The 13,339-nt window shown below is 43.4% G+C and overlaps 1 protein-coding gene across 12 annotated transcripts in view; it reads right to left on the bottom strand.

Annotated features, from left to right (window-relative positions):
* MARK3 (microtubule affinity regulating kinase 3) overlaps window positions 1-12,868 on the bottom strand; it is a 62,303-nt gene extending 49,435 nt beyond the window's left edge. For 10 of the 12 annotated variants that reach the window (XM_032692421.1, XM_032692424.1, XM_032692422.1 and 7 more), the window contains exons 1-2: window positions 12,358-12,539; window positions 4,082-4,120 (exon numbers count right to left, since the gene is read on the bottom strand). In XM_032692421.1, coding sequence (XP_032548312.1) covers window positions 4,082-4,120; window positions 12,358-12,408 — 90 coding nt within the window. In that variant the 5' untranslated portion in view covers window positions 12,409-12,539. Of the gene's footprint in view, window positions 1-4,081; window positions 4,121-12,357 lie in introns of all 12 variants that reach the window. The other 2 variants (XM_032692433.1, XM_032692423.1) reach the window with 2 other exon arrangements.
* Between the last annotated feature and the right edge of the window lie 471 nt (window positions 12,869-13,339).

Below are 13,339 nucleotides of genomic sequence, written 5' to 3'. Positions count from 1 at the left end.
GGAAACACGAAAAAAGCTTAACCAAGAAGAGCACAAAATGTTAACCCTTATTGAGTAACTTAATAGTACTGAAAATATAACAAAAGGGGGGGGTTCCCCTCTTGTACTATACTTTTGTTCCTACAAAACCACATGACTGAAAATACCCAGGACAGCCTGTAGAACAAGGAAAGAAATCTTACCTAACGTAGAGAAATCTCAGACACTGACAAACTGAGAACCAGTTACAGAGATCTGAGACACTCTCTGCCTTTCATTTGGTTTCCCAGAATAGCTATTAATTGCAGAAATAAATGGGTATATATCATACCTATAATAATCTTTATTCATTAAATCACATGGTTAAGATTAAAGTATTTTTTCATTTCCTGACAGCCTGTTTATGAAAGAGCAGGTCCCCTTATGTTCTTAAATCATGGTTGAGGCCTATACACCAACCTCACTAATTAAAGTATTAGAAATGCTCAGCATCCTGCAAATGTGGAGCAAATACCTGCCTCCACCGCAGATGACGCAATAAATTTACAGTCAACCCAGAAACCCCAGATCTTGCTCTTCTACTACTCCTCCTCTTGCTGAAACCCAATGGAGACAATCAAGGAACTGGCATACAGAAACATTTAGTCTGAAAATCGTTGTAGCATGAAGATGAGATCATACCTCAAGAGCTAACAACCATGGTACAGGCACAAACGAACAAATCCATGCTTGCATGACACTTGGCAAGTTCACACTCTATTTAATAACCTGATGTAACCTTGTGACCATATACTCTGGCATCTTAGGTTCCTTGGTTTGTTAACTTGAGTGCAATACCTGTGATCAAATTACTTTTAAAAACACATTCATTTCATCTAAGAAGTACTATTGACAGAAGTCTATGGCAACTCTTGGAAAACTGTTTAAATAGTTACTGTTTTAAAAAACCACACACACTGTGGTGTATATAACGTTTTAGTACCAATCTGGCTTTAGCTTCCTTACTGCCCTGGCCACTACACTGCCACCAGATTTGTACTTCCCATATAGGTACTTATTTTCTATGACCACAATACCCCTTCACTTTAATAAGTGATAGGTATATTGAGCTCCCTAAATACGCTGCTGTAAAAATGATTAAAGACGAGGAAACTTTTCCTGTACTTGTGTTCAGAACTCTCTATTTTTCAAACATCTTTTTGTTGGGCTTATGCTAGAGATGGACATGCCATACCAACAGTAGGTGCACTAGGACTAAACACAGGGACTGCACCTCTTGTTCAACACCCCACTGATTTTACACGGACAGAACCAACCCTCTTGGCAGAAAACCATCTGTAACTGACCACCCAACACTGACCCTAACTCTTTTTAGGAGCTATTTGCTTCCCATTCCCTTACCACAACATGACTTTCATTCCTGGATCCTTACATGCATGATTGCACATTTGGCTGAAGTGAAACACAGAGTTTCCTTTCATGTAGGATATTAAATGTTCCTGATGATTTGCCCATCCTGCTCTATTTCATATTCTAGCAATCTGTATCCTAGTTTTCAGGAGTAAGAGTAAACATTCCTTCTCGACCACTTGGCATAAGAACAAGAAGCACACCTGTAACAACATCCAGTAAAAATTCAAGTCTTGATAACAATTCAATGTTCTCAATAATATTTTGAGACCTTCAACAATGGGGTGTTTATCAATCAGTAATTCTCAAAGAGAGGAAGAACAAGAGCAGTCACCAGCTGAAGGAACTACTAAAGCCAGTGAAATCCTGTATCAACAATTTCAGTATTTTGCATGTCCTTAATGTCAGGCTGGTGCTGGTTGTTCAGGCCATCTTAGTCACTCCTGTGTGTACTAGCAATGCCATGCCAATCCCCTACAGTCCCCTAAACTTTGACTTCTAACAAACCTTGCAACACATATTGCGGAGAACTTCCCTGTCAGCTCCTTTCGTACCTTCTAGTATCAAATTATTCAGACCAGCTAGAAAAAAGCAGCAACTGCTGATGCTAGATGCCAACATCCTCCTGCATTGCTGCCCGTGTTGCTCATGGACCGGGATGTTCCATACAGGGCCACAAGGGTATTTCTTGGATATATTAGAGGAAGGTTTGTTTCAGTTCAAGTGCAGCATCCCAGGAATACAACTGTACTACTTACACTGCACTACACTAAGTTGATAACTCGCCAGAAAAAGGAGAGTATCAGAATTATTCAGACTAAAGCCCTTCCACACCCGGGCACTTGGCACAGGTGCAGGAGCTGACTTCAGCAGGAGCCAGCCTGCCTCCCAGCAGGGCTTGTTAGCTTAGGCTCTCCAGCAGACAGATTGAACAAATAGGTTGCTTTTGAACCACACAACTGACTCTGGAAACAGAGTATCTGCATCTGCACTGTCTTGTGCTCGAGCTGATAGATCATGGTAGTCCGGAGCTAGCCCGTGAGGCAGTTGAGATGTGGGCATCAGGTAGCACATATTCCCAACCCAGAGAACCTGTGTGCAAGTTATTCAGAACTGATCTTACTCATATCCTACTTAATATAAACAATATCAGGCCAAACAAAGATTGTTATACTAATAAACGCTATTTCACATAGTAAACCACCCAGTTAATACATCTTGAGAGCTTCACTGTCCTCTGTTGAGAAATGACTTCTTGTGACCTATCATTTTTCTTATCCATGCTTCCTAGCTTTGCACTTAAAGGGCAGAATTAACAGCTGTGAACTCATTTGGACTAGCTCTGATAAACTGAACACAATCTCCTTGTATGGAGGTTTGCATTTCCACCCTAACCCAGATTATTTCTTTTCAAGAATATGATCTTTTTGAGCTGTGGTTTTTGAGTATCAAGCTGTGCGTTCCCAAGCGGTTCAGTTCTCTCCAACTGACTTGTTCATAGCTGTGCTTCACCCTGTAGAAATCCAGCCATTTGCAACCATATCTAATTTGGACTTTATTTCACTTCACATAAATAAATCTATCAGCAAGTCCTTCTTCTGTCAGATATATTATTATATTGAACAGAACCCAGGCTTTCTAAAAACCACAGAAAACAGATTCTCCATTTCAACATGGTTTTTCTTTTGCATATGGAAATGAAGGAAGAAGAACATAAACTCAAAACTGAACGAAAGTGTTTCTCCCAACGAAATAATTTTCAAGAAGCTGTGACAGGTAGATGGGAAGCTAAATGGTGTAGGCATAAAGCAAAATACAGGTCGGTCCAGGAAAACTTCAAATCACACACTGGCTTGTTTAGCATCTGGCTGTACTCAGGTACTTCCCCAGGCAGTTTCCTCAGCAAATAGATTAACAGTGGCACTCTCAGCCTGGAGAAATAGTAATAGCATCCTCTGCTTTCCAAGTTGAGGTGCAGGTCATTTGTCTTTTCCCAGGTAGACTCTCAACTCTGTGGATTTTGCCTCCGTCACCACACTGACTCCCAAAACCTCTGTTCAATTTCAGCTTCTTTCCCAGGTTCACATTTATATGGCTTCAAGAAGACGTGGGGTTTGTCTTAAAAACATAACATTTAAAACAAGCATGTGTTTATTTGTAATAAGTTTCCATAGACTGTGGTAGGTGAGCTGTATCTCCTGGAGGTGCGTTCTGCATAAGAATAACACTCCTTGATGACACTCACCACGGCTGACTGATTCCCAAAATATGTCTTCACACAAAGCAAGACCATTATGCTGTAGATGGGGGACTAAATCAAGGAGACTGGGTACTTTGTGCAACTTCAGGCTACCCAGTCACCTCCTCTTTAAAGAGAAAAGTCCCCTGAAATCCACTTACGACAAGAACGCACTTTCTTCCACATCTTGGAGTGCATCAGGTTTCATTTCAAGGTCTTTGAAATACTTTAAAGGGTTTGGTTGTTTTTTTTTTGCACTATCCATTTTCAAGTCAACAAGACAACCTTTCTCATGAAAACAAAACATTCTCCTCCCCGCCTCCCAGCTCCACCCTGTTATTACTCAACCCAGAAGGAAATGGGAGTAAAACATCTGCATTTGTGGGAGTCCTTACTGCAAGGGAGGGATTGAACCTAAGACCAACTACATTTGGAACACAACACAAAACCCACCTTTTCGCAAAAGCCTTCCCCCAATGAGGAGCCGACATCCTTTCATAGCCAGAAAATGATTAGCATGAAGAGAAAGAAAAAGAAAAGGAAAAAAAGTAAAAAAGCAAATGACGTATGAAGGTGTCGACAACTGAAATCTTTTCGGTAGATGTTAAGTTTATCCAGTATCTGCATGATTTCAGGTGTCTTAACGTTCAGAGCACTAGAAACACACAGGGCAGAGGATGACTAGTATCAAAGTTCTTGAACTGTGTAAGAAGATGCCAACAGTTGAGAAAAACCTGAAAGAGACAGAATCTGATATCCATTTGAAGAGGTGAAAAACAGTAAGAAATCAGAGTATCCAAGACCTGCAAAAATCCATGTTTATTTACAGAAAGTAGGGAACACTTTCTAAAACAGGGGAGACAAATGGCATCAACTTTTTTTTTAAAGGATTTTTAATACAATAGTGAAAACTACCTTCTCACCAGCCAAAATGAACTAATAAAATTTAGTCTTACAAAAATCTCTCTAGGAATGCTTATTACCTTAGCTGTTACCTCACCTCTGTATGAAATACTACAAAGTGATATTATAAAATTTCTTGGAAAGCTGTCAGACCAGTAACAATCACGACAGCCTCGTTCAACTCAGTATTTTTAATTATAGTAAGAAAAAACTGTACTTAAAACCTATACTTTACAATGTTAATAATATTAGCATCCCAGGACACGATGAACATTTGAGACACTAAATTGTTTCATTACCTTAGCCTGGGCACACAGTATATAAATACATGGTAATTTCTGGCTGTGCACTCCCCAACAACACTCTTATTTCTAGAAAAACTTATCAGGAAAACATACCATAGTTTTTTAAAAATTAAAAAATATTTTAAATTAAACATGCAAAGACAAAATTTCACTACAGCCCTTCCTAACAGTGTGTTGAATTTTACTTCCCATTTATCATTAAAGTCTTTAAGAACACATAGACTGCTGAGTACTACTCATTGTAAGAGAAAAAAGGTAGCCCTAAGGATATTCATGGAGGTAGCATCTTACTGAGCAGAGATATCCCTGAAACAGAAGAGCAGGGCATCCTGCGACTGCTGATGAAGGAATTCTACTGGAAAGTCAAAACAGAGACTTACATTTCTGGCAACCACCAAGAGGTGTCACAGCAAACACTCAACCACAGTTGTTTATATACCAGTTACTGCTCTGGGAATCCCTAAGTCAACCTATACTACAAAATACTGCATTATTTTCCTAGATGATAAAACAGGAACCTATAAAGGGAAAAGATGGCCTGTACTTATCCCGATTTTACTTCCCTCCTACCACTGACCAGGGCACAAATCAGGACATGGAGCAAGGTGGATTTTGTCAGACCCAGTATGCATATGATGACTGCATAACTAATTATTTGGTTCCAGCACATATAATTAAAAGGCAGTTTTTAGACTAGCTTGCTACATAATCAATCTTAAGGGTAAACAGTCATGGCTTCCATCTCACAAAATTTTAAATGTTCTCCCACAAAGAAAAGTGCTACCTGACATGGCACTAAAGTTATCAATCCATGAGGGCAGGCTTAATCACTGAAATGGGCTACAGCCCTACCATTATGGATGCTATGATTGAGTGGAACAACTGAAAGGGTCAGAATTCAGCAAGGGAGACAACAGAAATATAACATAGATGTAAAGGAAGAGAAAACAATAATTTGGATGTTCCATTGTCAAAAGGGGAAGGTTTTATCGTGCCTATCATAGTATTAATTAATGTAACTGGTATGACACTTCATGAAAACGAGTGGCTAGTTTAATTAGGTCATATCTATCAAACAACCAGTTTAAAGGGAGAACCTGAAGAGTAAATAGTCTTTAGCACACATAAACTATACCTCTTTGACACACATTCCTACTTCTTCCAAACTTCGGCGGGAAAGGTGAAATAAAGGAGAAAACCAGGAGTAGCACTCAGGACACAACAGCTCCAGCTCACACCGAGCAGCCTGATGAAGACGGACAGGATGGACACAGGACACTTCCACCTGGCAGAGGGAGCACTGCTACCCAAAGCAACACTTCCACATCACAATTCCAGCCACTGATCCAGCCACTGCAGTGGTGGAACTGCAGTGGGAATTGCTAGTGAGAAGTGCACCACTGCCCCGAAGATCAGAGTGGGACAGTGCCAACAGCCAAGCATTAAACCTTCAGCGAAGGAAGGATGCTCCCCTTTGCAGACAGAGGGTCCTTCCCATGTACAACCACTACAGACTCTGTGACGTGTCTGACATCATTTGGTTCATACTCTATACAGCATATGAAAGAGAGTGAATCTGTAATTCCATGATTAGCACTGAACAACACAACAGTAAAGAAATCCTGCTTATATAATCAAAAAGATAAGTCTGGTGCCGGTTAGAAAAGCTCTTTAAAGGCTCTTTTGTTGCTTCACATTATCAAGATCTGACATTCATCATATCTTTCCAGCCAAAAGTTTCTTTACTGCTGATTAAAATGGATATTTATTGACATCAGCCTGGGGAATAATAGCTGAAGAGCCAACCATATTCTATTCTTCATCAACAATACTGCCAACTAAGTTGTTTCCAGAATCATCACTGTCAGTAATGACATCCTAAACAACAAAAAACCAACAACAACAAACCCCCCCCCCCCCCAAAAAAAAACCCAAAACCCAACAAAAAACCAAAACCAAACCCTCACAGTTGGTTTTCAAAGACTACATTGAGCTTGAAGATAGAAAACTTTGTTTAGGCTTTAACCTTGCAGGAACTAATTTTATTTGAAAGTCAATTTCTGTTTATATATATATATACACACACACACAGAGCTCAACAACCTGCTGCTTCATGGGCCAAAAATTTGTCTTACCTAAGGGTTTCATCCAAGACACTGACTGGAGCATTACACAGGTACACTCACTATCTTTCAGGTTTATATTTTAAGAGCAGTAAGCATCTATTTATCATATTTTCTACAGATTTTTAGTGGCAGATGATCTCCACACTAAGAAGAGCCAATCTTGATAAGCCATGAACCTAAAAAAAAAAAAAAAGGTGACCTCCCTTTTTGATCTGGCTGACTTCCATGAGGCAGCATTACTTGACTGAGAAGAAGAGGAAGTTGCAGACACATGCTACTTATATATCATATGAAATGGAGATCTGGGCAGACGAAGGCCTCCTCTCTTAGAATTCCTCTGACTTGAGTCACCTGAGACATGTTGTCAACAGGAACTGTCCGCTTACATCAACATGAATATGTCTCCTGACTAGAACTAAAATGGAGAATTGAGCAGGTAAGCATACCAGGTGAGTGGGTAAGAAAGGCTAGGAAATACCGTGTCTCCTTTTGTGTATCTTCTTTCAATAATTTCTGTAGTTGTGTTCTGTGTTTCAGATTGCTACTTCTAAGGCCACCATTAAAATCACATTCAGTGGTGCTAATGAACTAAGTCTGACTTTTTAACAACCTCTAGAGTAAGGTCTTATAGCCTAGCTATTCTGAATTACTGAAATAATGGGAAAAAGGGAAGGGAAAAAAAAGATTTTTCCAGGAGCAAAACACCACAATTTGTGAAAGATGTATCTTGTACTTGTATATCTGCCTGTAGTTGTAGAACAGCACCCTAGGGCTGAGGTAACCCGAGTTGTGCCACAACTGCTTTAATTTAAACCAAAACAAAAATAGCAAGAAGCATTTCTAACCCTCCCCACCTGAGCTGGACACTCCCATCCTCCTCTCTGTCAGTTATTTGCAGCCACACAGAATGAGGATAAACCCACTTTTCTTAAGGGTTCATTTCAGTCAGATCAGAGCTGACCAGACCCCTCACGCAGCCCCACAGTAATTAGTGCCGGCACAAACCGCGGGTGGGAAGAGGCAGCTGAGACTGATGCCCCCATCAGCCTCCCATCAGTTCGAGCTGACTGAAACCAAGCCATTAAACACCTCAGCACGGGCTGTTTAGCACAGCTGAAGAATGAAACTTCCCACTTTAAAATGTGAAAACACTAGCAGCCAGTGACTCCCAACGTCACACAACCCCACTAGGTATTTTTTGAGTACAAACACAGTACCAGGCCTACCAGGCACTAAGAAATGCACACACAAAAAAAAAAAAAAAGCATTTTTCTGGTCTGTGAAAGGTTGGAACCAAAAAAACACATCCCAGGTGAATTCCTAATATATTTTTTGTTTCTAGTTATTTTGCCACCTTCACCTGATTTAATTCAAACCAGAACATTTGTTACAACTGGTGAACAATATGGAAGAATGCAGATGGTCCTGCAGAAGAAAATCTATCAGAACTTTTGGCCACAGAAACACTTCCCTCCTCAAACCCTTCTTTAAAAAAACCCACAGGATTTCATGCTATGGAAGAAAGCATTCCAATTACAGATCTATTTGTAATAGGAGAAGACTGATAAATAATATATAGAACAATGCAAGCTTGCATATTGTCTGCAAATGCTCTAATGCACTTCATAGTTAATTGGTAATAAACCAAGACATACTGCACTAACCTTCACAGTATCTTAAAATTACATTTTTGTACCTAACGCCACCTTTACTAAACCTTTTTAAATTTAAAAAAAAAAATTATACTTCTGCTGCACAGAATCCTTTTGTATAGTCTTGTGCAAGCACAGTTGCCATCATGCTGGCATTTTTCAATAGCAAATTTTTCACATTAGGCACAGTCATGGAGATAAGAGTATATTTTAGTCTTGCTTTTCCTTAAATTACCTAAATTTTTAATTCAGATTGGCCTGCAGAATTAACACATTCAAAGCAGTTACCTTTTCTTCCCCCAAAAAAAACACAGCTGTGCAATGAACATGAAGGTTTTAATTAAAATGTTTAGTCCAAGATTTTTCTTTTCTATTTCACACTCCTAAAAAAAAAAAATCTTCCAACCTCCATAGAACCTGTAGTTCCTTGTTTCTATCTATAGTTTGCTATCATCTTCCCACTCTCTGAATATTTTTTTTAATGAATAGTTGTCCTACTCCTCACAATCTTGCTCCTTCTGCTCCTATTTCTTTGTCACTGGTTGTCCTCCATCCTGCCACATGCACATTCCTCTGTGCCTCTTCTTATCTTTTGTTTTCCACCATCTATTTTCCCTTCCCATTGTGTTTCCACACTTCTCCTCCATCTTCTCTCCCTTCCTTCTCATCACTAGTAGAACAGGTTTACTCATTCTTCTGTCATTTAAAGTCCTTCTTCTGCATGTACCCTGTCTCTCAGATTTGGATGAAGGAGGTCTCTGCTCTCTCTCTCGTGCTTTTTCTCTCACATGCACAACATGTTTCTGAAGAAGACAGAAAAGATCTGATCCTCTCATGCACTTCTGCCCTCTAAGCAGCTGGCAGCCTCTGCTGCACAAGACACGGCCTGAGAGGAGCTGCTCTATCTCTGCGGTGAGAAGCCAGCTCATCGCAGGCCAACAGCCAGCTTCCAACTGTCCAAGTGTGAAGTTCCTATGATCACAGATCATCTGGGATGCCTTTCCTCTCAAAACCAGGTGACTTGGAGCCAAACTCTTTAATCTCAAAGGCACTAAAGTCTTGATAGCTCTGAGCAGCTTTTGGGGAAAGTCACTGTGACAATATTTCCACTTCAGCAGTACATGTCTTGATAAAAAGCCTTAGAAAGAAAAAAAAAAAAATCAAGTACTGACAATTAGACCTTTCTTATTCAACAGAAGTTGCCAACTGCTGAACGTGGTTAACTGCAAGCACAGACAATGATAATTTACACTCACTGTCATTCTGGAGGCTAACTTCATTTTCAAAATTGCAAGTATAGGCACGGATAAGCTATGATCAGCATGCTTCAATCATATCCAACACCAGCCAAGCCTTTGTCAGCAGTGGTAGCCTTCCAAGCAGAGAGAAGGCACTAATGGGGTCCACAACCATAGCCCAAAGGGTAGCTGAATACCTTGGCACCTCTTAAGCCTCTTCAAAGAGTCCTCTGAATATTAACCAATTAGACTTCTCTTATGTGAAAGAGAAACAAGGGCTCAATTTACCTGCCAACACAACATGATCAGATTTCGGGGGGATGAACAGTTAGCTAAGTACCAAAATCATCACATTTGGTATCAAAAAAGACCTGGCCTGTTCCCAGCTGTAGGGGTAACTCAGACAGACTAAATGTCAGATTTAAACTTAGTTTTAAGCAAGGCTGAACAGCATACAGTTTAGAAAATTTCTAGATAGCTGATGCCCACGATAATCTGAGAGAGCTTCCTGAGGGATATGCTACTGTATTAGGGGCCTTGGTTCAGTGGATTTGGTGAGTACTCGGATTAATCACTCCCTGTCAATATCACTACCTACAGGTATTTCTGCGGTCACCAGCACAGATTACACACTTGAAAAATACGCCCTAACCTAAACCTAAGGCAGTTCATCTGCAAACAAGACAATCCATGGATGTTAAATTATGAAGATTACTAAAGAGAAGTGTTAGACCAATATTCTGAAGTGAGAACAAGGTGCCTTAAGTGGAAGACATGTAAAAATCTAACTTCAAGTGCTAGAACACACAGCTTGTGAATAATTATGTTTCCTCGAGCACATATTAAGTCTTTCCACTATTAGATTATCCACACCAGAGTTTGAATTAACTGGGGAATCTCATCTGAACGCTCTCTAAAATGATTTACTGTATGGCGTCCACACACTCACATGGAGCTTGAAAACCTCAGTCAGGTCTGCTTACAGACTAAAACAATTATCTAAATAAACTCTGTACAGTATTTTGTAGAGTATCTTTCAACTTCAACTCTCCCCATGGCATAGGAAGGGCCGCATAATATTTTAATTATTTTCTTCCACAAGACAGGAAGCTCATTGAGATTTTACAACCAAATATGCTTAGTTGGCTTTTTGCTCAATACAGCCCTTAGCCTGCAGGTTGCATGTAGTGCTAAAACAAATAAAGATCACAGAAGTTAGAAGTGCCTATTATGTCAATAAAATCTAAATCCCTAGTAATGCAGTAATTGTTCCATGCAGCATGTTTTCTAATGCTTTGTCTGGTCTTGTTTTAAACAATGGGGCTACCATCACTTTTCTCGGACTATTTATGGTCTGGAACAATCCAACAGTTTTTCCTGATCTTTAACCAAAGTTTCCACCTTTTATGCCAGTCCAAAACATAAAAGCCTCTCCAAAAAAAAAAATAAAAAAAAAGCCTCCTCTGTCAAGCTTGGCATCTGCCTTGTAAAGAATATGCCTTGAAAAGAATATCACATAGCCTTTACAGAAAGCTGAACACAAAGTTCACCAATCTACTACTCATTTTAGACTACAGTGAGTGACAACTCCCTTCTGTTTATCATTTGGGGACATGTCAGAGCCTATGCAGAAAAAATGGTTAGACAGGATACACTAGGATCAAGTAAGTCTTAACTCAGAAGAAATATAGTTCCTATCTGCAGAAAGGGAGACTCCTTACTGAGCTTCGTTTGTGGCTATATGCTTATGTGGTAGGACTACTTTTTTTTTCTTTCTTTCTTCCTTTAGCATAGGACCTCTGTGATCGTTAATACACTGTCTGATTTAATCCTGTAAATAAAGTGTCAAGTCCTAAACCTTGGCTTTGTCAAGGTAGAAAAATAAAAAAAAAAATGGGGGGTGAGGGGGAAGGGAAGGAAAAGGCTCCCTTGTGCAGAGGGTAATTCCAATAAAGAAAACCTTTTAATGTCATCTGAACAGGTGACTAGCCCAACAGCGTCATTACCACCGAGAACCCTGCAAATTAAGCAGGGAAGAGGCCTATTATCTAGGTCACCTAGCCCACCCCTACCCGAGCTGAATTATTCCCGTCTGTTTACCAGAGGTTTATTCGGCTGTTTTAGCAGCAAGTTTGCACATTAGGAGAAGGCAGCAGCCCCCCAGGACCCCGTTCCCCACCGCCGATCCCCGTTACCGACATAACCAACCCGATCCCCGCCACCTGGAGACACTGAAATAGCAGAGAGTGAATTAAAGAGGGGACACCGGGGTTAAGGTGGGGGGGGAGGGATGCCCGCAAATGCCACGGAGCAGGCGAACCGCGCTGCGGAAAGGGTTAAAAAATAATCGATTCCGAATAAATCGGTGATCTGGGCAGCGCACAGGCGGCGGGAGGTTCATGACAGCGCCCCGCGGGGCGATGCCCCCCCGGGCGGGCGGGCGCGGTGCGGGGCCGGGCGGGGTGCGGTGCGGTGCAGAGGGTCCCCCGCGGCCGCGGTACTCACGTTCTCGGTGTCGCGCTCGTTCACCGTGGGCAATGGAGTCCGAGTGGACATTTTCCCTCACTCGGGCGGCCGCGGCGGCGGCGCGCACAGACACACACACGGGGCCCGGGCTGCGCGTCTGCTCCGAGATGGTGGTCGCAGGGAGCCACCATGAAGGACAAGGTGCCTGGCGGGGGGGCGGCGTCGCGTCGGTGCCCCCCCACTAGATCCTCCTCGGGGAGCGGAGCGGCCTCGCCCCCTCCGAGTCCTGCGGGCTCATCCTACAGCCGGGGTCCGCGGGGGTCAGCAGCGGGAAGGGGGGTGCCTCATCCAGCGGGGAGGAGATGCAGCCGGGAGAAGGGATGGAGCCGAGGGAAGGGAGGCGGCGAGGGAGCGGCTCCGAGGGGGAGGGGGTGAGCGCAGGGCGGGCGGGGAGGAAGCGGCAGCGGGGGCGCCGCACAGCCCGGCTTCTCTCCGCCGCCGCCGGGGCACGGCTAGCGCAGGCCCGCCGCCCGGGGGGCTGCCCTCTCCTTCCCCCGCCGCGGCCCCGCTTCACCGCGCCGCCGCTCGCATCGCCGCCCGCCCCAGGCTCCAAGAAGGCCGGCGCCCCGCGGGCTGCGGACGCTGGGTGGGTGCCGGGTGGGTCGGTGCCCGCCCGCCGCTCCCTCCTTCCCTGCCTGCCCCCCGCCCGCCCCGCCGCCGCTCCCGGACGAGCCAAGATGGCCGCGCGGCTCCTCCGCGCCAGCCCAGCGCCGACATGAACCGGAAGGTCCCGCCCCCCGCCCGGCGTGTGCGGGGGCCGCGGGGCCGGGGCCGGCCCTGCCCTCCCGGGGATCGGCCTCGACCGCCTGTGCCGACCCGGCCGTCCTCCGGGGAGCGGCCCCTGATCCCCCTGGGGATCGGCCCCTGCCCTCCCCGGGGGTCGGCCCCTGCCCCCCGTGCCGACCCCGCCGTCCTCCTGGGATCGGAGCCGCCCCCGGGGCTTAGAGCGCTCCTCGCCTTT

This window comes from Chiroxiphia lanceolata, chromosome 6, assembly GCF_009829145.1.
Source record: "Chiroxiphia lanceolata isolate bChiLan1 chromosome 6, bChiLan1.pri, whole genome shotgun sequence".
In the NCBI taxonomy this organism is placed as follows: Eukaryota; Metazoa; Chordata; class Aves; order Passeriformes; family Pipridae; genus Chiroxiphia; species Chiroxiphia lanceolata.
This window is presented reverse-complemented; position numbering and strand designations above follow the sequence as displayed.